Source organism: Mastigoproctus giganteus, chromosome 9 (genome assembly GCF_048544385.1).
Source record: "Mastigoproctus giganteus isolate SK-2022 chromosome 9, ASM4854438v1, whole genome shotgun sequence".
Lineage (NCBI taxonomy): Eukaryota > Metazoa > Arthropoda > Arachnida > Uropygi > Thelyphonidae > Mastigoproctus > Mastigoproctus giganteus.
Genome location: NC_143583.1, coordinates 143,859,436 through 143,884,845, shown reverse-complemented (window position 1 = coordinate 143,884,845; position 25,410 = coordinate 143,859,436). Strand labels below are relative to the sequence as shown.

Genomic DNA, 25,410 nt, shown 5'->3' with positions numbered 1-25,410 from the left:
ACAGGAAATTAGCACAGAAATTTAAATTTCTGTGCTAATTTCCTGTAGCTGCTTCTACTGCAACAAGCTGCCTATGTCCACAGCTGTAAAATTCTATGGTTATTCAGTGATACAGGTGAAAAATATCTCGAAGCAGTCACTGCACCATTTCATGTATATTACAAAAATATAAATTTTGTGTATCAACCTGCAATGGTGTTATTTAAAAGGAAGTGCCTGCTCAGGGTGTTCTAAACTTTATTAAAGTTCTCTTTAGAAACTGTTGTTTCCTGACAGGGAGTTGCTTTGAGTTACACAGAGCTCAGCAGCTGCTCAACAATGCTGTTTTCATTTCAGTTTTGGTTTACCTATTGTTTGCGTGCATTTTGTATCTAAGTGACTGATTTTAGTTTACCATTTAGGTAGTTTACTTCACTTTTTCTTTCTTTCTTTTAATTTTTTATGGCCTCAGTAAGTCAGCTAATGCTAATTACAGGGAAGAGGAGAAAAGCAATCTAAAAATCAACAATATTGCCAGTTATTATTGTAAATAATGTAAATACACAGTATACCCATAAGGTTTCATAATTTTAAGGTAAGTTTTCTTGCATTTTATTGAATGTTGACTGTTTTTATATTTGATCACAATTAATGTATTTAAAGTTTAAATTTATATTTTTAAAATATTTCTGCTATATTTAACATTGTTATTACAGAGAAGTGGTGCCTTAAAATCAGCCAGAAACACTGTTCACGTGAACCAGTCAATACATACATTAGATTCTATGGATAAATCTCCCTCTTGCAACTTCTAGAACAAAAGTTTGTTCTTTCCAATCTCTGTTGAAACTTGGAATACTTAATAAATTGTGTTTTTCTTGGAATCTCTCTCTGTAGCTGAAATGCAAAATTTTTATATACATGAAAAGGAAAGTAGGTAGGACAAATTATTAAGTGCTTATGAGGAAATTGAAATCTAAAGTAGCAGCAATTTAAACATAGGAGGTGACAATGTAAAAAAAAAATAAACTCTTTTACAGGAATTTGTTAAAGTAAATGTTAAATTTAATTAATCTAATTTCATAGCCACTTACACTATAAGTTTAACACAACTGTTAGATGCCAATCACTGTTTAATATACACAGGCCAGACAAATTAATAGCAACTCACCTGATTTTTCATGTTTTTTCAGTTCAAAACTATGTATTTTAACTTTTTTTTAAGAGCGTCTATGTATAAAAAGAAGTACATGCTCTTAAGATAATCGTCTCCAAAGAATATATTGTTATTGACAAGAAAAAAAAAATTTTAGTCATATATTACATTTGGTCAAAATAATAGCAACATGTTTTTCAAAACATATTCCTCCATATTAGAAGACTTAACCACAACCCTACCACCCTGTGGTAGGAGTGTGGTTAATATTAATTGAAAATATAATGATACTAAACTAAAAAGTTATTCAATATAACAATCTACAAGTTATAATTTAACTCTGTCTGCATAGATTTTATCAATTTTTTTAGAAAAAACCTTTCACATCCAAATAATTCAGAGGTATATTAAAAATAATATACACACACAGAGTATACACAAAGTAACAGTTTCAGTGAAGAAACTGTCATGTTCATCTGCCCATAGAAATTGAAATTTCAATGAAACAGTTGAAACTTTATTATGTGAGAATGATAAAGATTACAGAATACAGTTCTATGTAAATAGCAACAATTGATGCAAAATTTATTAAAACTAGAGAAAACAACTATAATGAAAACTGAATATAACTAACAAACAAAAAAAATAATAAAAATTATTTAATTAGAAAAGAAATATAGTATTTGTCAAATTTGTTTCCCAGACAGTAAACTCATATACCAGGTCAAAACTGAACACGAGGCAACCTTAGCTTAAAAAGGCTTTGGACAGAATGAATCTACTGCCTGTAGGTAGATTTCTCTGTTATTGTTGTTGTTGTTATTTGGTTTTTAGGAGCATTAGCAACTAAGGCCATATTGCTCCGGGGATATGCGGTGGTCATTCCCTGACCTTTCCGCATCCTCTGCATTTGGTGGGCACGGGCTCGAATCCTGGTCTAATCAAGAAGCGTGCTACGCACTGCTGCTCCTGCCCACCTGGCTACGAAGGCGTCAAATTTCTCTGTACCAGGTGGTAAGGTTGGATAAACCTCAAATGCTGCAATGTTGTACTCAAGGTTAAGATCATGCTCCTGAAAAAATACCATGATTGTCTTTAAATTTTGGAAAGCTTCTCGACACTTTTTTTTTTTGAGTGACTTTTCAAATCAACATTTTTTTTATTGAAGAGTCTTTAAGAGACTCTTCAAATCAACATTTTGATTTGAAGAGTCTCTTAAAGAGTTTGGGAATTCACAGCTTTTACTCTTCCAACTGCAGAAGGCCTTGCCTTCACTGGCAAGTTTTAAATGGGATGCCAAGCAATATCACCTACTACTGTCAACTATTACTTCCAACTTGAGATCCTCACTCAACAACATCTGTAGTCATCTCTTCAGGTGGCTCTGAGTAGTAAAATGTCCATTAACACTCCCTCTCATTTTAAAAACTGAACTATGATGGGTCAAATTTTCATTTCTTTGAAAATCATGTGGATCCTTCTACTTTACAGTCCCTCTTTGGCAAATGGCAATAGTCAGCCATCATATTAACATTCCATCTCCCCTAGAACCTGATCTCCACATCTTTAATGTCCTGGTGAAACCTGTCACCCCATTCTTCACTAACACTTCCTAGATTTTCTGGGAAGCAGTCTATGTTGGAATATAAAAAATTATCGTGACACTCAATGTTGCAGTCCAGCTTCTTGCAGTTTGCCAACATATTTTCATGTAGTCTGGACCTAGTTGTTCCTGAGAAGTTCTCAACAACAGACCTGAAGTTAATCCATGCTTGTTTTTCTCTTTTATTCATAGTTCCCTCAAAATCTCTGTACCTCATCAGTTTACAAATTCTTGATCCAACAAAAAAAACTTGTTTTAGTGACTCTTGGGTGATCGATGGGAAAGTTTAATACAAAGTTAGTTGAAGCAGGAATCTTCCTGAGGTAAAGCTCTTGCAATTTGTTTCATCAAACCCAATTTGATTTGCAACAATGGAAGGAAGACAGTTTTGGGTTTATTTGATCTAGGCAACAAACTGGTGCTCTTTGGCCAGACCAACCTTGACATCCCAGTAATTACCTGCTTGTTCTACTCACACAAAAAGCAAAGCATTTTTGTGGAGCTGGACTGCTGTCCAAGTAATGATCTTATCACTTTAAACTCAGCACAGACCACCCAACCATATTCTTTATACTTAATATTTGTCAACAACCAAGTTCTCATATGTTTCTTTCAAATGAACAGAGTGAGCTACTGGAATTTACCCATATTTATTTCCATTGTGAATCAACACACTATTCAGATTCCTCTTTGATGAGTCAGTAAATTGTCTCCACTGTTTAGGATTGTAACTAATTCCTAAATAGTTCATTAAGTCGTTTATATTACTGAAAAAAACTGTAGAATCATCCTCAGAAAAGTAGGACTCTAGTTCTCACTCTCTGAGTCTGTACCACAAGAGAAATGTCCCATTTGCTAGAAGATTTTTTGACTACAGTCTAGAACCAAGGAGTATTCCAGATTTATTTGGTAAATTTAAATCTCATAGCAGATCATTCAGTTCATGCTGTGAAAACTGTTTAGGGCTGGAATCAAAGTCTCTAGGCATGTAGACTTCAGTTTCATCTTCAGAAGCTTCACTTTGAGGCCAATAGGCTGGAATGGCATTTGAAGTTTGGCACTGATAAATGCAAGGTCTACATATAGGTAACAGTTATTCCACATTAACATACCAACTGTGTGATACTACACTCAGAGCAATGGAAAATGAAATGCCTCAGGGTAATTGTCCAGTCAGATACAAAGTTCTCTGAGCAATGCAGACAGGCTATCAGGCCAGCTCATGGAGTTTTGTCTATGATATACAGGAAATTTGCTAGCAGGGACAAGAAAGTGATTATCCCATTGTATAAGGCAATGGGAAGGCTGCATCTTGGTTACTGCATTCAATTCTGGAGGCCTCATTTTAGGAAGGATGTAGATCTGCTGGAACTGGTGCAGTGAAGTGCAATGAGATTGGTGAAGGGAAAGAGTGATCTTACCAAGACAGGCGTCAGTTCTGCAAACTGACGTCTTGAGACTAGGCACCTGCAAAGTGATCTGACCAATGTTTTTAAAGCTTTGAATGGAATGAGCAATCTCAATGGTGATGGCCTTCCTCCTCTTGCTGAGACTATTCACGTGGGGAGAGCATAAATTCAAATTTGAGAAAAAATGAATGGTTGCAGGATAGAGATGTGAGGTTTGCCTTTTCAGCCAGTGGGTGGTTGATGGGGGAACAAACTTCCATATGGTGTTGTGGAAGAACTAGACAAATTATTATAGGGGTGGACAAGTGATGTGGGAGGTGCCCCCTTGGCTGATTCATTATAAGCTTGATTCCTTGCATCATATGTCAGTAGCAATAGTAGCAATAATAATAATCTGGGATAACTCCCGATACATAGTATCTTGCACTTGTCAATGTTAAACATCAACTGCCATTTCTCGGCTTCTCAGCCCCTTACTCTGATTGCTATCATTAACCACCCTGCCAACCTTTGTATTACCTACACACTTAAACATTAAGCCTGATATATACCTTCAAGTAAATATCATAAACTATGAAGCATCAGATATACAAATCATCAGAAAGTAAACTACCAGATAACAAAATTGGAATAATTATTACTAGAGCAGTCATTAGGAAATACTTACAAAATCCTGCTGCAGCAATGAGGCTGCCCTTCTCAATTGAATGTCAATGGGTAAATACATATTCAGAATCAAATTCAAATGATCATACCGAAATGCTAATGACAAACAGCAAATCTTCTCAACGGGTCTTCTGTTTTGATCTAATTTTAATGAACTATTCAGAACTACTGACACAAGAAATGAATCTTTATCTGGTGAGATATAAAGTTTGCTAAACATGTCAGGAAATGACTGAAGGTGTTCCAATTCTCCAAGCAATAACTGACTAGATAAATGGAATGCATCTTGAAGTAATGAAGAACCCTGCAAAAATCTATAGCTACAAGGAAAATGTGACGGCCTCAAATTATCATGAGTACTTAAACTGCATTCTTCAAATGAAGGTGTTCCAGGCTTAGTGGTACTGATTTTACTAGAAGCTTCGAACAGTCCATTTTCATTTGGTTTCCATACAGAGACCAGCTGTGGACCAAGCATGTGATTCCATAAAGTCAGCACACCACCTTGCATAATACTGAAATATCCTACAAAAAATTAAAGAGAAAGCATTAACTGTCTAATCTCCTAAGGTTGTGATTTTCATTAAGAAAAGAATACAAATTTTAAAACTGTGTAGTTCATATACTCATGCAAAAATTAAGGAAAGGTTTGATAATTCTGAAAAACAACTTAAGGAGAATACAGGGACTCCCCGACTTATGTAATACTCTACTTACGGAAATTTGACTTTATGTAAGTTTTTGCCAGCCGGTGCAAACTTAAAAAAATTGGGGAAACCTATTTTGCATCTGTAGGCATAAATGGAGTTATTGTAAAAATATCATAATGTGAACCCAATAACATTGTTTTTTTGTTTTTTTTTTTGTAATTCATTCCAAATCTTTGGAAGTTGAATTTTTCGTTATATTACTAAGCTATTTATCTCTCTAAAATGTCATATTTATAATGGAAATTGCACTACACTTTCATTGTTATCATATTTTCCCGTTATAAGAATCAATTTTGAATGCCTTTGTGATATTTTTCTAAAACACATTTCTGGAGGTCACTACCATAAAACATTAAAAACAATTTGCACTTTCCGGTTTATTGGGCTTTTCTGGTAGTGCATCTAATTATAAACGGGTATTAAACTCGATCTTATTGCATTTGCGATAATACCAATTACTGCAATTGTGTGGGTTTTTACACTATTATGATGAAATGTGTTCCCCTTCACTGAAATCTTCAATCATATAAAAAACAAATTCCTATTTACTTATTATAACTGTGAAGAGAGAGAGACGAAAGAAAAGTGCAAGTGGTGGTAGTGCCAGGAAACAAAAAAAATTGATTTAAAAATGAAAATGATTAAGTACGAAGCAGGACAAAGTTTGTCATCTATTGCAAGGGAATTAGGTCTCGCTGCTTCAACAGTGAATACTATTTTAAATGACAGTGCATGTATAAAAGAACATGTCAAAGGATCAATGCACTTAAGATCAACAGTGATCACAAAATACCGTTCAGGTTCTATATCGAAAATGGAAAATTTTCGTTTTTGATATAGCATCTTTTCATTCTCTACCACTGTCAGTGTAGTACCACAGAGTTGATACGTTACTCTGGGGTTACTGCTTCCCATGTGTAGTATTTTACATTTGTCAATGTTAAACTTTATTTGCCACCTCTCAGCCCATCTGCTCAACTTTTCTAGATCCTGCTGCAGCAGCATACTGTCATTACTATCCTTAACAACCCTGCCAACCTTCATATCGTCTGCAAACTTGGACATTAAGCTTGGTATACCATCATCAATATCATTTATAAATACAGAAAACAACAATGGACCCAATATTGAACCCTGAGGGACTTCACTAATAACATTAGTCCACGATGAGCAGTGTCCAGTCCATTGATTACCACTCTCTGTCTTCTCCCCCTCAACCTCCCCTTTATCCATAGCAGCAATTTGCCTCCAATGCCACACTGCTCCAATTTGTGCAGCAGTCTTCCATGTGCAACTAAATCCAAATATATGATATCAAAGTTATTCCCTGCATCCAGTTCCTTTGTGACCACATCATAGTATCCAATCAAATTGGTCAGGCAAAACTTTCCATTAACAAAACTATGCTGTGTGCGAGCTACAACTGAAGTCTTGTCTAGATGATCCTGCAGTGCTTCTTTAACCAGTACCTCCATTAGTTTTCCTGGAACAGAAGTTAAACTAAACTAACAGGTCTATAATTACTTGTGTCGCCCTTTGATCCTCCTTTGTGAATTGAGGTCACATTTCCGGATCTCCAATCCATGGGTACCCACCCCCCCATAAGTCCAAGGAAGCTCTCATAATTAGGGCTCAGAGTTTGCTTACTTCCTTTGCTGCCTCTTTTAATATAACTAGATAGATCCCATCCACCCCATGTGCCTTTCTTATATACAATTTCAACAATTTCTCCTCCACTTTGTTCTCGGTTATTACAAAATCATCTAGCTCACTGCCAGAGTTTAATTCACCTTTGGCATTCCCCTCCCTGAATAACTCTTCATGTGTGAATGTAGATGCAAAATACTCATTTAGTTTGTTAGCCACCTGAGCAGGATCATCACCAGTTGAACCATCAATATCCAGTGGACCAATCTGATTCAACCCTTTCCTTCTAGAGTTAACATAGGTAAAGAACTCTTTGCTGTTTTTCTTTGCATCCTTTGCCAAAGCTTTCTCATAATCCCCCTTTGCCTGCCTAATCTCCTTTGTGATGACTTGGTTACAGACCAGCTTATATCTATCATAGGCTTCCATGTCCCCCAATAATTTATATGTATCCCATGCATTTTTCTTCTCTGCCATGTCTCTTTAGTTCATCTGACATCCGTTTAGGCCTAAACTTTGAACAATATTTCTTAGTTGGTATGTAAAGTCTAGTAGCTGCCAAGATAAATTCTTTGAATGCCTCCCATTTTGAATTTGATGTTGGTAACATCATCAGTTGGTCCCACCGTATAAAATTTAAATACTGTCTCAGACCACCGTAGTTGCCTTTACAAAAGCAAATACCCTTAATTTTACCCCTGATGGTAGTTACCTGTTTGAGTAAATCCCACTTCAGCACACTTCATGCATTAAGAATCTGCAGATTCTCAATGCATGAAGAATCACTACTGACAATAAGATCAAGAGTATTACTCCCTCTGGTTGCCTCCTGAACATGCTGATGTAGAAAATCATCAAAGGCAGATATTGTTGGGATATGGGTATGACCTAGAAACCAACCCACAAATTCCAGTCAATAAGTCAATTGTTGCTTGGTTTCTAGGTCATACCCATATACCCAACTCTTATTACTAGTGACGACTCATAGAAAGGAAATTTTGATCCCTCCTGGCCCATTCTTAAAGATATCTGCTAACTTCCATGCGATGCTGCTTTTGGTCTTCACTCAGTAACCGTGGCACGAACATGGCCGCAATCCTTGATGCTGCTTTTGGTCTTCATTAGCATTAGCATTAGTAGAGGCATTTGATGCAAGAAAGCAAGCTTATGCAGCATCAGCCAGAAAAAAAAAAAAAAAACCCACTTCCACTTCACCCCTCCGTTCGTTCAAAATACCTGTCCAGCTGAGCCTTAAACTTATTTAGGCTATCAACCTCCACCACAAGGGATGGAAGTCTGTTCCACCAACCAACCACCCGCTGGCTAAAGGCAAATTTCCACACGTCTATCCTACATCTGTCTTTCCTCAATTTGAATTTATACCCTCTCAGGTGATTTTTCTGAGCTAGAGGAAGAATCCCATCAGCATTGAGCATGCTTAAACCATTCAAGGCTTTATACACCTCTATCAGATCACCTCGCTGGTGCCTAGTCTCCAGACACTGTAATTTGCAAAACTTAAGCCTTTCTTCGTAAGAGCACCCCTTTGTTCCATTCACTAATCTTGTTGCCCTTCTCTGTAGTCGTTCCTTCTCTGTACTCGTTACATCCTTCTTGAAATGAGGCCTCCAGACCTGTATACAGGACTCTAGGTGTGGCCTGACCATTGCCTTATACAATGGAATAATCACCTCCTTATCCCTTCACTCAGTAACCGTGGCACAAACTTGGCCGCAATCCTTGTTATGTTCAACTCATCTGACAAAATGTGCTGACACGTGCCATACGATAGTTGCACAATGCCACAAATTTCGTGGCCTACAATCTTCACGGATCGCCGTCCGAACTTCTGCAACATTTTCCAGGGTGGTGCTCAATGATGGACGCTCAGAGCGATCATCGTCATCAACCGACATTCGAACATTTTTAAAACGGTTAAACCAGTAGTAAGTCTTCATCTGGCCTAAAGCATTGTCACCAAAAGCTTGTTTCAACTTATTATAGGTTTCTGCTGCTGTATCATTAAGAAGGAAACAAAACTTGATGCAAATACGTTGCTCTCTCATATCAGCCATCGCAAACTACACGAAACACACCTCCAAAGAACTGCGCATAAATATTCAATGCCTATATCCAGCCCAATGCCAATTGGCACACTGATTCACAAAGGTGAATATTGTTGTACATGTTGGAACTAAAGACATTATGAGTAAGAGATCTGCAGATTTACTGAACAAGTACAGGTCAATGTTGAAAAAAAAGTGTGAGTTAGGGTTGAATCTGAAAGTGCCTGCAATTATGCCCAGACATGATAGGAGGGAATATATGATGAGAGCCTTGTCAATCAATTGAGCCCTGGAGAGATTGTGCAAGGCTCAAGGAGAATTTTTTTCAGCCTGGTCTGTGCTTGTTGAAAGGAGAGACTGCTTCTACAGGGATGGGATACAGTTAAATAGAAAGGGTGCAAGAACATTTGCTGATGCTATCAAGGCAGTGTTATGTGGGTCGGAACACTGCTAGCGTGGGGAATACACAGACTAAAAGGTCAACAGTGGCTGCAGGCAGAGGCAAAAGTGATTCTTGCACTGCTTCTATTAGAATGGGCAGGAGACTGGAAAGCAAGGTAATGGAGATTTCCAGGACTGCTGGGAGTCATGGTGGAACAAGTAAATACATGGGCTGTGTTAGGGTGGCTAGGAACAGGAACAGGTGCATGTATACTTGCATGTACACCAATGCTAGGAGTATAGTTAATAAATTTGATGAGCTTGAAGTGCTAGTCAAGACATCAAAGGCAGATATTGTTGGGATATCAGACACGTGGTGTCACACATATATAGGCAGTGCAGGTTGGTTCGTTGGTTTAAATGGAAGTTTATTGGCACAAGGGCAACTAAGGCCAAATTGTGTCTGTCACAGTATAGGCAGTGCAGAGTTGGAATTTGGGCAGTACAATGTGTATAGGAAGGATAGGAAGGGAGGAGGGGTTATGCTGTTAGTTAAGAAACAAAATCTAAGGAAGTGCATCCAATTGATGCTGATGGACAATCCAGTGTTCAGTCTGTTTGGTGTGAAATAAGCACTGGGAAAGAAAAAATGAGAGTAGATGTTATAGGCCTAATGAATCTGATGAGTATAATGAGCAATTTTGCAGAGAAATAGAAGAGTGGGCCAGTAAATCAGAATGTCTTATAATGGGAGATTTTAACTTTCCAGATATTGACTGAAACTTGTCGTTGGTCACTCGTACACTAGCAAGACTTTTGTGGATTTATTGGATGATTGTTTTCTACAGCAACATGTTCAAGAGACAACCAGAGGGAGTAATACTCTTGATCTGATTATCAGTAGTGATTCTTCATGCATTAAGAATCTGCAGATAAAGGAACCACTGGGCGACAGTGATCACAATGTATTGATGTGGGGAATTAATTAAAGATGTAACTACCATCAAGGCTAAAGGGAAGGGCTTTTGCTTTCGTAAAGGTGACTACAGAGGCCTCAAACAGTTTTTAAATTCTGTACAGTGGGATCAACTGATAATGTTACCAACAGTGAATTTTAAATGGGAAGCCTTCAGGGACTTAATTTTGGGGGCTACTATGCTTTTCATTCCAACTTACGAATACTGTTCAAGGTTTAGGCCTAAATGGATGTCAGATGAATTAATGAGGCTAGTGGCAGAGAAGAAGAATGTATGGGATGCATAAAAAGTATCAGGCGATACAGAAGCCTATGGCAGGTATAAACTAATCTGTAATCAAGTCCCAAAGGAGGTTAGGCAGGCAAAGGCAGATTATGAGAAATCCTTGGCAAAGGATGCAAAGAAAAACAGCAAGGAGTTCTTTACTTATGTAAACTCTAGAAGGAAAGGGATGAATCAGATTGGACCACTTAACACAGATGGGTTGACTATTGATGATCATGCTCAGGTAGCTGATAAACTGAATGAGTATTTTGCATCTACATTCACACACGAGAAGTTTTATAATGAGAGGATTGCCAGAAGTTAATCAAATGCTAACAGGGAGCTAAGCAATTTTGTAATAACTCAGAGCAAAGTGGAGAAGAAATTATTGAAGTTAAACAGAAGGAAGGCACGTGGGGTGGATGGGATCTATCTAGTTATATTAAAGGAGGCAGCAAAGGAAGTAAGCAAATCCTTAGCCATAATTATGAGAGCTTCCTTGAACTCAGGAGAGATCCCCATGGACTGGAAGTGTGCAAATGTATCACCAATTCACAAAGGAGGTTCAAAAGGTGACATAAATAACTACAGACCTTTTAGTTTAACTTGTGTTCTGGGGAAAATAATGGAATCACTGGTTAAAGCATTGCAGGATCATCTAGACAAGACTGCAGTAATAGTTAAGACAGCATGAGTTTGTCAAAGGGAGGTCTTGTCTGACCAATTTGATTGGTTACCAGTGCTTTTTTTGTAAAAAAAAATAGGTGCCGGTACTCATTCTTCGCTATCAGGAAAAATTCAAATTAAAAGGATATGAAAAGTATTCTAAAAATTTTTTTTTTCCTGATATTGTTACTTTCGTAGTAATGTTTTTTTGGAATAAGAACAACGAATTTAGTATATTAACACAGTTTATTAAGTATAAATTAATTATTCAAGTATATATAGAAAAATATGTAAAATGTGAATAAAATAAGTAAATAAATCGGTCAACTACTGAATGCCAGGCACTCAGGATGACATGAATCGTCGTTAGTGTAGTATCTCAAATAGAGATTTTTATGGTAATTGAAAAAAAGTTTCTAGTACCCCGGCTTGGCCTAAAACTTAGGAAATAACGAAGACATTGTCTATTTGAGTCTTTCCAGTTGTTGTGAATGCCAAGGGTGGGAGAAGCAACTCAGACTTCTTCCTGGAGAAGCGATTAAAGTCTCCTAGGAGAAGCGACTGGCAGGTGAGAGCCATGCAAGACTCGGCGCAGGCGCCTCTCCACCACCACCGCCTCAACACCAGCTCTCTGAGTATCTCCTTGCCGGGGAGAACTCCAGCTTTGAAAATTGTTAAAAATACTTCTGGTCGCAAAATTTATAAATGATCTTTATAGAATTGTTAACTAACTATTTAGCAACCTGAAAATCGCATTAGATATGTGTTATTCAATGTCTATCAGAATAGTTTTCTCTTGATAGACATTGAATAACACATATCTAATGCGATTTTCAATTTTCAGCTCCGTTAGCAGGTGACATCGTTGACACGTGTCACCTGTCACTAAACAGTCCTTCAAAATATACTTCCTGTGACCTGTGGTGTTGATTACCTAGTCTTGCATCGCAAGCATGAATCCTTGTCTCGGGAAGAACATCCTGCTCATGAGCCACGAACTGGAAGCTGTCTTATCTATGTAGTCTTCATGTGGTGTGTGCCATGAAGTACCTTCTTTGCCAATATTTCTGCCTTTGTTTCTTCTGCCTGCATGAGTGGGGTCTCCTTGTCGAGGTTGAGCAGTGTGCTGTTTGTCTATCTTCCTTATTTTGATTTTTTGATTTTTTTTTTGATTTGGTAGTTGTTGGCGCATCGGCTTCTGTGGCCATATTGCTATCTTCCTTATGGCTTGGTACATTGATGCTCTATTTTCCTGGAAGTAAACCAACATGTACTTAATCGCCTTCCTCTCTTGTTTAATGAGGTCAATCAATCAATCCCCCTCCCTCTTCCTTTCAGGCTAAGGTCAGTCTCTCGATGGCCAACTTCAGGTGGTGTCAACAGTTCTTTGTTATCATTATCCTGGTCAATCTCATCTCTTCCACTCAATGTTGGTCCAATCTATGATCCCGAAGAAGTATGTTAGTCCTCCTGAGAATGCATAAATGTTTATGGCTCTATCTATGTTCCCACAATTCAGCTTTGATTTTAGCAAGCTTCTCAGTTTCTGATGGAATTTCTCAGTTAGACAGGTCTTGATTTCCTTGTATTCTAACTAGTGAGCATGTATCAACCCCAGATATTTGTAGGTCTCTCCCTCTGTCATGGCTTCAATCAGGATGCAATTTGTCTAGGCCAAATTGCATCCTGATGTCAATGCTGAACTCTTCAGTGACCTGGAATTGCTGTTAGAGTTGATTCTTGGTTGCTGAATAGACTCTGATATTATCCATGTACATCAAATGAGAGAAGCACTTGGTGTACAGGTTCTTCCTCCCTTCTTTAAGTGTACATCCATACTTACTGTTGGTGAGCATGGTAAACAGTGGGTTGAGGGTTATACAGAACAACAGTGGGCTTGGCATCTCCCTTACTCTTCTGATGGGGATAGACCTGGTTGTGACTTTCTTAACTTTGATGATGGTCCTCTGCTTCACCAAGGTTGCTTCTAGGATGTCTGTCAACATCAAGTTGACTTTGTAAACCTTCTGTGCCTCTATCAGCCAGCTATGGAGCTGGTCCCACAGGAAGTAGTTATTGTGGTCACAAAGGAACTGGATGCAAAAAATAAGTTTGATATCATATAATACTTGGATTTCAGAAAAGCTTTTAATGCTGTTACACAGGGAAGACTGCTGTAGAAATTGTAGTGGTATGGCATTAAGGGCAAGTTGCTGCAATGGATAAAGGGATGATTGAGTTGGAAATGGCAGAGTGGTAATAAATGAACACTGCTCTACCTGGACTAATGTTATTAGTGGAGTCTCCCAGGGTTTCGTGCTGGGCCCATTGTTGTTTTGTGAATTTATCAATGATATCAATGAAGGTATAACAGGTTTAATGTCGAAGTTTACAGATGATACAAAGGTTGGCAGGGTTGTTAATGATAGTAAAGACAGTATGCTACTGCAACAGGATCTAGAAAAGTTAGGCAGATGGGCTGAGAAGTGGCAACTGAAGTTTAACATTGACAAATGCATAGTACTACTATGGGTAGCAGTAACCCAAGAGAAACATACCAACTGTGTGGTACTACACTCAGGGATTTTTTTTTTTTTTTTTTTTTTTTTAGGAGCATTAGCAACTAAGGCCATATTGCTCCGGGATATGCGGTGGTCATTCCCTGACCTTTCCGCATTCTCGGTATTTGGTGGTGACGGGCTCGAACCCCAGTCTAATCAAGAAGCGTGTGCTACGCACTGCTGCTCCTTCCCACCTGGCTACGGAGGCGCCCACACTCAGGGAGGTGGAGAATGAAAAAGATCTGGGTGTAATTGTGCAGTCAGACATGAAGTTCTCTGAACAGTGCAGATGGCCTGCCAGAGCAGGTGATGGAGTTTTGTCAATGATATATAGGAATTTTGCTAGCAGAGACAAGGAGGTGATTATCCCTTTGTATAAGGCAATGGTCAGGCCACACTTTAAGTACTGCATACAGGTGTAGAGGCCTCATTTTAGGAAGGATGTAGAGTTACTAGAACGAGTACAGAGAAGGGCAACAAGATTGGTGAGAGGAACAAAGGGGTGCACTTACAAAGAAAGGCTTAAGTTCTGCAAGTTGTAGCATCAGGAGACTAAGCACCTGCGAGTTGATTTGATTGAGGTGTATAAGGCCTTGAATGGTTTGAGCAGGCTCAATGCTGACAGGATACTTCCGCTTGCTCAGATTAAGAAACCTGACGAGCATAGATTCAAATTGAGGAAAGACAGTTGTAGAATAGATGTGCAGAAATTTGCCTTTAGCCAGCAGGTGGTTGATTGCTGGAACAAACTTTCATCTGTCATTATGGATGTTGATAGCTTAAATAAATTTAAGGCTGAACTAGACAAACATTTGGCGTGACTGGATGGGTGAAATGGGAAGATTTTTTTTTTTTTGGCTGATGCTGTATAAGCTTGCATCATATGCCTCAACTAATGCCAATGCCCAGGGGTAATGGATATTAAATTTTAGCCCATGTTGCAAATCCATAGTTCACTCAGTAAGCTGTTTATCTCCCCTCCCGCTGTTTCAAAATAGGAAAACGAATGCCCAATTTTAAAACAGCGGCGGGGGGGGAATAATTACCTTAACACTAATCATAGAGGGTTAGGCATGTCAATCACTGCCATTTTGGAAGGGGGTGCCCTTCACCAAATTTAACCCAAAAAATCAGTTGCATCAGATGCCATGCTCGTATTGGCATACGAGCACGGGTCTCTGATGCAACACATATTAGCATACACCTACGTCAGCACAAGATTACAACTAGGCCATTTTTTTCTTTTTGCTTTCATTACAAAATTCTTGATGATCCCTTCTACATTTGACCCTCACTCTCTCTCTCTCTCTCTCTCTCTCAGGGTAACTCGGGATTTTTTTAATGATGCAGCAAAAGTCTCGGGCTTCCTTGCACCATTAGCTAATAATAAAGTGTGGCGGTGGGCAGTCACGAAAACAGAAATTTTATTATGAAAATAGTAAATACACCAAATAGCTTTGGAGAGTTGCTATACAACTACATGTTCTGTTGCCATAATAACGTATGGCTCCTGAAGAAAACAATAAACGCGCTTAAAAGTATTGTAGAAATAAAAATACCTTTCAGAATTTTTTCACCCTGAGTACAGTTGTTACTCATAATAGATATAACAGTTAACACCGATCACTAATTTCATATGCACTAGCTTAAAGTAGAACAACTACAGCACACATTCACACTTCTAAAGCAAAACTGACATAATTAATAAAATAAAATAAGAAAATCATGCGACCATAGCGACGCCAAGAAACAATACATTGTACTTGAATTTATTTCATCTGTTACACTGCTATGCAATATTTGAGTCAAATATGACCGCAATTATCGATGCGCATTAGTGCATGTAGACATGTATAGTATCTTTTGTACAGCGGCTCCGGAAACATTAATTCATCTCCACCGTGTTACTCTGTGATGATACAAAACTCTGTAGAATGGCCAGAAACGTATACTGCAGTGTTATGTTTGCGTATATTATGTGTTGTTTAGTTGTTTTTGGCCTCTTTGCCACCGGGCAGGCGATCGTGCGGTTATTCCAATAACCAAAAGCAGCGGTGGCCGAAACGTCCAGCACCCAGCCACCTTAATTTAGTAACTATAAATATACATGCGCCAGGACACTGAGTAAATGCGGTATGTATTTGACTCCATGGCTGAGTTAGTCGGTCTCAGGCATAGCAACGTTTTTTTTATCCGGCAACTCGGATTTTTAGTCCAGAATTTAATTATTTGGGTGGCCTAAAAATAATAGTTTGATATTGTATTTAACAGAGAGTACAATACTAAGATACACTTTGTGATATTTGATGTTAAATTAACCATCGGCAAAACAATAATATCAGTAGGTCACCACTATGAACTGAGGGAACCCAAAAGCTAATTTCGCAGGGTTGTTAAAGATCCGTAGCGACTATTCGACATTCTGATAGGAAAGACCAGGACTTTGTGTTTCACTTTTCTGTTTAAGATCTCTCTCTCTCTCTCTCTCTCTCTTAGAGTAAATTAGAATTTTTTTTTTTTTTTTTTTTCTGGCTGGTGCAGCAAAAGCCTCAGGCTTCCTTGCACCATGTGGCTAATAATAATAATAATAATAATAATAAATAATAATAAATTAACACACAGAGTTGAGTATACATTGGTATATGCAGTACTGTAATTGAGCTGGAATGTCATTCCGATTAATGAATAACCCAAAAGGTTTTTTTTTTTTAAATAAGATGAGCAATGTCAATTATCTGCAGCATGCATAAAATTAATGGCTTTACATAGATTCCTGACAATTTTGATATCACAATTTACAAATTACTGCAAGTTTAATTTTTTTCAAATTCATAAAAGTGAAAAGGCGGTTTGATAATTGTGTAACTTATCTGCTATTGTTCATAATATTATTCCCCACTAAGGCGCGAACTGGCATTAATAAAGGAAAGTCTTCGATTATGGCATTACCAGTAGCAAGAATATGACCGGTCTTAAGGTGGGAGGAGATGGTTGTGAGTGGAGAGGGCTCCAGAGTGGAGCACGACCCCACTCACAACCCCAAATCCAAATAAAGGACAAACAAACAAATCCACCTAAATCCTAGCCAAAAAGGCATGGCAGCCACCGAAATTAATCCTTGCACCATAACCCCTTATTTTATTTATTAATCTTTTTGAACTAGCATTAGCATTAGTTGAGGCATAAGATGCAAGCTTATACAGCATCAGCGAGAAAAAAAATCCTTACCATTTCACTCATCAGTTCACTCCAAATGTTTGTCAACTCATGCAAATGGATATCGAATATCGGAATGGTTGGTAGTGAAAATGCCATCTCCGACGAATTTTTCCGAGCTCAGTCATCCCACAGTAACCACTTAGAAAGTAATCGAGAGACTGGAAGGGGTACATTCACAAGACCAGTCCAAGAAACTCAGACCACCCTCAGCTATCCAGGTAAAAATCATAAATGGACGGCTAGTATGAGGTGGCATCAGTCTCTGTGGTCATACAGACTACGAAATCATCTGATAAAATTTCAAGTGGAGATTATAATTGCCAGCATTTTTATGCTCCTGCAAGCGCATAAGTTTTTTTGGAAATTTTCACCGTCTTATTCATTACTTAACACATTAAATTGTGTTTTACAAATAGACTAAATAGTCTTAATCACGTACGTTAGTTTATTTTTTCAATTTAGCTAGTGATTTTGTAAATTACGACCCGCTTTTTGCACGGTTATTGTGGCATTGTTTTGGAGCTAATACAGTAGCACTGACCAGTAGAGCAGAGGAACAGTGGGGTTTTAATCGTGATATATAAGTAGCTAGAAGATTCTAATCACTTGTTGAGCATATATCTTTTTTTGAGTTTAGCTAAGGATAGAATTAATTTAACATTGTGATCTTACCGTATAGCGTAAAGCTACGTCAATTAATCAATTAAATTTACTAATCTCATTAATTTTCATTCTTAAACAATTATATTGTATTTAAAGGGACTTCATGGCCCGCACTAGAGCAGCAAAGTAAAGAGCACAAGGTAGGGAGAGTTCTTTGGCTCAGGTAAGAACCGAGGGTAGCCATTTTCCAAATCATCGCAGCCTAATAAAATGTGCAATTTCTGAAATGTTTGCAGATCTTTGTGGAACATGACATGATCTAGCCATCGAGGATGTCTTTGTGTGCTAATTCAGCGTTCCCATGGGCATCTATCATAGTTTGAAGAGTAGGCTAGATGCCATCGAAGGAGTTAAAATGGGAGACATCAAGCTCCCAGCTGCCCAACTCAACGTCAGAGCTCACTCTTGTGCATCAGACAACGCAGCGCCAATCTTCAAGGCAGAATGCGCTGGTTCCACAGGATCAAGTTATTGTCGGTGACAGTCATCAGGGAGACGGAAAATATATTTTACAAAAAGGATAGGTGGAATAGGACCAGGGTATGTCTGCAAGTGACAAAATTTAATGAATACGTAGAGCAGATATCACCTTTTAAGGGCACAAAATGTGATATTGTTGGACATGTTGGCAGTAGAGTGGTGGGATCTATTCAATTATATTAAAGAACGCAGCAAAGGAATTAATCAACTCTTAGCTGTCCAATAATTATGAAAGCATCCTTGGTCCTTGGATTCAGAGGATGTCCCCAAGGACTGGAGAGGTGTAAATGTACCGCCAATTGACAAAGGATGGGATCAAAGGCCTATGGTAGATATAAGCTGGTTGTAATCAAGTCACGAAGAAGGTTAGGCAGATTACGAGAAATTTTGGCAAAAGATACAAAGAAAAATAGTAGAGTATTTGAATTATGTAAACTCTAGGAGGAACAGGATGAATCAGATTGGTCCACTTGATATCGCTGGTTCCACCGTCGATGATACTGCTCATATAGCTGGCAAACTGAATGAGTATTTTTCATCTACATTCACACAGGAGGAGTTATTCAGGGAAGGGAATGATAGAAGTTTATCAAACTTGGCAGGGAGCTAAATGATTTTGCAATAACTGAGATCAATGTGGAGGACAAATTTTGAGGAGGCAGCAAAGGAAGTACGCAAACCTTTACCTTAATTAGGAGAGCTTCCATGGACTCAGGAGAGGTCCCAATGGACTGGAGATGTGCAAATGCAACCCGAATTCACAAAGGGTGACATGAGTAATTACAGACCTATTAGTTTAACTTCTGTTCCCGGGAAATTAATGCAGGCACTGTTAGAATAAGCACGTGGGATCATCTAGACAAGACTGCAGTTACAGTTCAGACACAGCATGGGTTTGTTAGTTGATTATCCTCTTATATAAAGCAATGGTCTTGCCCCACCTTTAGTACTATATACAAGTCTAGAGGCCTCATTTTAGGAAGGAGTACACAGAAAGGCAACGAGATTGGTGAATGGAACAAGGGGTTGCTCTTAAGAAGAAAGACTTAATTTTTGCAAATTGCAGTTTTTAAAGACTAGGCACCTGCTGAACTTATCTGATTGAGGTGTATAAGTTCCTGAATGGTTTGAGCAAGCTCAATGCTGATGGGATTCTTGCTCTTGTCCAGATTAATCTCCTGAGCGGGCATAACTTCAAATTGAGGAAAGGCAGTTGTAGAAGAGATGTACGGAAATTTGCCTTTAGCCAGCGGATGGGTGATTGCTGGTTCAAACTTCCATCTGTCGCTGTGGAAGTTGACAGATTCAGATGTCTAGTATGATTGTTGTGGACTCTGGGAGTTTCCCCATTTTCCACTGAGTCCTCTCTACTGGGCATAGCACAAGCTGTTATTTCCAGCCAACAACCGAACAAGAGAACTTTGTCTGCCGTTGGTCGGACCCAACAGGCGTATAGCAGCCAGGGTGTGCCAGACACCAGGTCTACAGTCCCTTGGTCCCTATTCTTAGCTGCTTGGTGGCATAACAGATTCTACTATCAATGACTATTTGCTGGGATCCCACGGTGGCTCGGAGGCTCAAAGTAGTAAGTGAAAGGAGTTGGTGGTAGTGGAAGAAGTTTGGGATGTTTTCATAAGAGGATAGTAAGTTAGGAATGGGAGAAGGCATTCCCTAGAAAACTAAGTGATGAGAGTAGCGACAGATTACATTTGTAATGATGGAGAGTGAGTCGATACCACCCCAGAAAAGGGTCAGCAAGTCCACCTAGTGGTGAGTTCCCGGAGGGGTTTATATCCTATCCTTTTAGTGTTAGCAAGTGGTTCTCTTGTGTGGTGCCTACTAGGCAGTGGCGTGTTTTCCACTCAGCATGACCGAAAAAGATTATGTAATCTCACTCCATTATGGGATTTGCTATCGTGATTTGGAGTGTTTTCCGAGTTTGGTAGCCATAGTGTTCCTCTTGTCGGGTATTCTGCAGGCTGATCATGTCTGGGTAGGATCCTAGTTGAGGTGAGACATCAGACGTCGTCGCCACCTGAATACACGTTCTGTGAATTCATTGAAGTTGCAAAGTTTTCCTTTGTCTGTATGAGTAGAGGTGCCTGTTCCAGCGCATACGCCTCTGTGAGAATTTCAAGAGGCGTTCGCAGGTCTTGGTAAATCATACAGATGAAGATAATGTGGTGAGCGATCTCCAGCATTCCACAGGTGCAGGCAAGGGTTTGTGTCAGGCCCAAATAATGAAGTTTCGCATTGAGACTTCCATATCCAGTTAGTAGAAAAGTCGTGCGTAAGTTAGGTATGAATCATTTTCATATGAGCTGTTTGGGATACTTCTGCACTATCGGCAGGTAATTATGGGTAATTCTTCCAAGTGGGTTGTCAGCCCAAGAATTCTGCTAGATGGAGATGATTTCACCTATAATTCTTTTCTTCTCTTCTTGGATGGTGTTGTTCAGATGCAATACTATGTTGTTGTTGCTGCTATATGGGAAGCTCCGTCTCTTATGGTATATTAAATAATATTGTGTCACCTCGAGGTGAAGACGTAACTTGCCGGATGGGACCTGCAGCACAGGAGTAGAAATGGTTCTACGGTCCCCAGAGGTCATCAAGAGGATGGTGAAATGCGCTTGGTCTAGCTGTCGTTTTACTACGGTATAGTCGGCTCTATGGCCCCAGGCGCCGGTCCCATAGGTGCCTATTGGGAGAAATAAAAACTCATAGTAGGACTTTATGATTCGCCCCTTCAGATCCCAGTTCTTCCTGGTTACCCTCAGGAGTTTGCAGCATATTTTTTGACCTTCTCTGTGATGTATTTGGTGTGTTTCTGAAGGATTACTTTTCATCCAGCAGGACTCAAAGATATTTATAGGTAGGGACAAGTTTTATTCGTTGGTCCCGATACTTAATCTGAGGAGACCTGGTTGGGTTTAGGTATCCTTTGAGAAACATCTGTCGAGTTTTAGAAGCTGAGACTGTAAGTTTGTGTTTTCACACCACTCTGAGAGTAGTACCACACAGTTGATACGTTACTCTGGGGTTACTGCTTCCCATATGCGTGTACTTTACATTTGTCAATGTTAAACTTCAGTTCCCACCTTTCAGCCCATCTGTTCAACTTTTCTAGATCCTGTTGCAGCAGCGTACTGTCATTAGTGTCATTAACACTGCCAACCTTCGTATCTTCTGCAAACTTGGATATTAAGCCTGATATACCATCATTAATATCATTAATAAATATAGAAAACAACAATGGACCAAACACTGAACCCTGAGAGACTCCACTAATAACATTAGTGCACGAAGAGCAGTGTCCATTGATTACCACTTATTCTCTTCTCCCACTCAACCATCCCTTTATCCATAGTGGCAATTGGCATTACTAGAGGCATATGATGCAAGAAAGCAAGCTTATGCAGCATCAGCGAAAAAAAAAAAAAACTTCCACTTCACCCCTCCGTTCGTTCGAAATACATGCCCAGCTGAGCCTTAAATTTATTTAAGCTATCAACTTCCACGACAAGGGATAGAAGTCTGTTCCATCAACAAACTACCCGTTGGCTAAAGGCAAATTTCCGCACATCTATCCTACATCTGTCTTTCCTCAATTTAATTTATGCCCTCTCAGGTGATTATTCTGAGCAAAAGGCAGAATCCCATCAGCATTGAGCACGCTCAAACCATTCAAGGCTTTATACACCTCTATCAGATCACCTCGCCGGTGTCTAGTCACCAGACACTGTACTTTGCAAAACTTAAGCCTTTCTTCGTAAGAGCAACGCTTTGTTCCATGCACTAATCTTGTTGCCCTTCTCTGCACTCGTTCCAGCAGCTCTATATCCTTCTTGAAATGAGGCCTCCAGAACTGTATACAGTACTCAAGGTATGGCCTGACTATTGCCTTATACAAGGGAATAATCACCTCCTTAACCCTGCTAGAAAAATTCCTGTATTTCATTGATAAGACACTATGACTACACTTGCAGCCCGTCTGCACTGCTCAGAGAACTTCATATCTGCCTGCACAATTACCCCCAGGTCATCTTCATTCTCTACGACTGTCAGTGTAGTACCACAGAGTTGATACGTTGCTCTGGGGTTGCTGTTTCCCATATGTAGTACTTTACATTTGTCAATGTTAAACTTCATTTGCCACCTCTCAGCCGATTTACTCAACCTTTCCAGATCCTGTTGCAGCAGCATAGCGTCAGTAGTGTCCTTAACAACCCTGCCAACTTTTGTATAATCTACAAACTTGGACATTAAGCTTGATATACCATCATCAATTTTATTTACAAATACAGAAAACAATAATGGACCCAACACTGAACCCTGAGGGACTCCACTAATAACATTAGTCCACAATGAGCAGTGTCCATTGATTACCACTCTCTGTCTTCTTCCGCTCAACGACCCCTTTATACATTTCAGCAATTTGCCTCCAATGTCACACTGCTCCAATTTGTGCAGCAGTCCTCCATGTGCAACAGTATCAAAAGCCTTTCTAAGATCTAAATATATAATATCAAAGTTATTCCCTGCATTCAGTTCTTTTGTGACTGCGTCATAGTATCCAATCAAATTGGCCAGACAAGACTTCACTTTAACAAAACCATGCTGTGTCATAGCTATAACTGAAGTCTTGTGTAGATGATCCTGCTTCTTTAACCAGTGCCTCCATTAATTTCCCTGGAACAGAAGTTAAACTAACAGGTCTGTAATTACTTGTGTCGCCCTTTGTGAATTGGGATCACATGTGCACATCTCCAGTCCATGGGTACCCACCCTGAGTCCAAGGAAGCTTTCATATTATGGCTAAGGGTTTGCTTACTTCCTTTGCTGTCTCCTTTAATATAACTAGATAGATCCCATCCACCCAAGGTGCCTTTCTTATGCTTATCTTCAACAAATTCTCCTTCATTTTGTTCTCAGTTATTACAAAATCATCTAGCTCACTGCCGGAGTTTAATTCACCTCTGGTATTCCCCTCCCTGAATAACTCCTCATGTGTGAATGTAGATTCAAAATACTCATTTAGTTTGTTAGCTACCTGAGCAGGATCATCAACAGTTGAACAGTCTATATCCAGTGATTCATCTCCTTCCTTGTAGTTTTTATATAAGTAAAGAGAACTCTTTGCTGTTTTTCTTTGCATCCTTTCCTAAAGATTTCTCGTAATCTGGCTTTGCCTGCCTAACCTCCTTTGTGACTTTATTACAGACCAGCTTAATCTATATAGGCTTCCATGTCACCCATTAATTTATATGTATCCAGTGGTGAGCTATAGTGGGCTCCCGAGAGCACATTGTTTTTTTTTTTTTTTTTGAAAATTTGCGAGCCCATTGTTGAAACGATCATTTATTTTACAAATGAAATCCTGAATGCAATTATTGAGTATCCAGAGCCGAAACGACTGTGGGTCAGCGGAAACCCGTTGCCAGCATTTTAATGGCATAATAATGAATTGGCTATGTATTTTAAAATTGCTTCATATTTGATTTAATTACAATCGGACATCTGTTTAACGAACTTCTTTATAGCGAATTCTTTTTATTCCCCCTTGGTAATTACATTTAAAATAGTTTCCGTTGAACGAAGAAAATTTCCATGTAAGGACGGATTAGGAGCGACAACTTTGTATGCATTGTTCTCACCTCTGGCCTTTAGGCAATTTAGGTAATTAGAAAGTCCGAATTAAGGGTGAAAGGGATTACCGTTTCGCAAGTTTAGTGGTGTCCATAAAACCTTTTGATACTGTTGCACATGGAAGACTGCTGCACAAATTGGAGCAGTGTGGCATTATATAGTGTGGCAATAGCCGAGAAGTCGCGCTATTCAATATGCTTTCCATAGCAAGCCAAAGGATTAAAAAGATTCCCGACATTGATAATACCCTCTGGTCAACGTGTGTTGTGGTTCCCCTTTACTCCGCCAAAGCCAAACCGCATATGTTTTTCGGAGAAGTGAATGATCCATGCCTTCCACTAAATTTCTCCGTCTATGTTTACATGGTCACAGTAGTCACGTGTGATTCCGACTTTTTGCCTAGTATTCAAAGAAGTGACAGTAGCAACCATAGTCGGGGGGATTGAGGCAACTAAGATATTATATAAACTTTACAAAAATGAAATGTTGGAAGATTTTGAAACTTTGTCGAGCCTTTCACTGTGTATAAAATGTTCTAAAATATAATGTCATACAGGCAATAATTAAAAAAAAAAAAAACAACCTGTATTACCAATCTCCGAAAACTAGTGCGAATTAAAGATGATTGCTAAAGAACTTGATGTGGAAACTATAAAGATCGGTCGTATGTTCGGGCTCCGATGTAGCTCGTGGACGGCGATTGCGGGTTGGAGGAATTATCCGCTTTGTGCAAACATTTTGAATCACAAGTTAAATATTCGTGATTAGACTATGTGTATTTTAGTGCAATTGCATCATTTATACACAGCTAAATATAGATTAGCAAATTTGAAATAGTGGCATCGTTTAAGTTACATCTCATATTGTGAATACCTTCATGACGAGTTGCCATGATATTGCACTACTTCGAATAAGTAACGCTTCACCGAAAGGAGAAGACTATTGTTACTTATTCTCAGTGGATACCACCACACAGACGGCACCGTTTCAGGGCTATATTGTATTTGTGTAGGATAACTCGACTATCCAGTTGTCCCAATTAGACTTAGAAAAGCAAAAAGGTAGAGGGAAAGTAACAGTAGGAGTGGAAGATGAAAAGAAATGGTGTAGAAGAATGAAAGGGACAGTAATTCCTTCAACTCACATCACTCAAAAATTCAAACTCCTCGAATAGGCAACGCTTCCCCAGTTGAGAAGGCTGTTGTTACCTATTCTTGGAAACTCCGGACATCATCAGGCTCCCCCTGATGCCGTTTCAGAGCTATTTTGTATTTGTGTGTGATAATAACTGGACTATCCATTTGTCCCTATTAG

At 39.0% G+C, this 25,410-nt stretch overlaps 1 protein-coding gene across 1 annotated transcript in view; it reads right to left on the bottom strand.

Annotated features, from left to right (window-relative positions):
* Positions 1 to 15,756, bottom strand: part of LOC150080788 (uncharacterized) — a 190,404-nt gene extending 174,648 nt beyond the window's left edge. Inside the window, exons 1-2 of the mRNA XM_090382064.1 lie at positions 15,645 to 15,756; positions 4,815 to 5,338 (exon numbers count right to left, since the gene is read on the bottom strand). Of these exons, the coding sequence (XP_090238190.1) occupies positions 4,815 to 5,338; positions 15,645 to 15,684 (564 nt within the window). The 5' untranslated portion in view covers positions 15,685 to 15,756. The remainder of the gene's footprint in view (positions 1 to 4,814; positions 5,339 to 15,644) is intronic.
* Between the last annotated feature and the right edge of the window lie 9,654 nt (positions 15,757 to 25,410).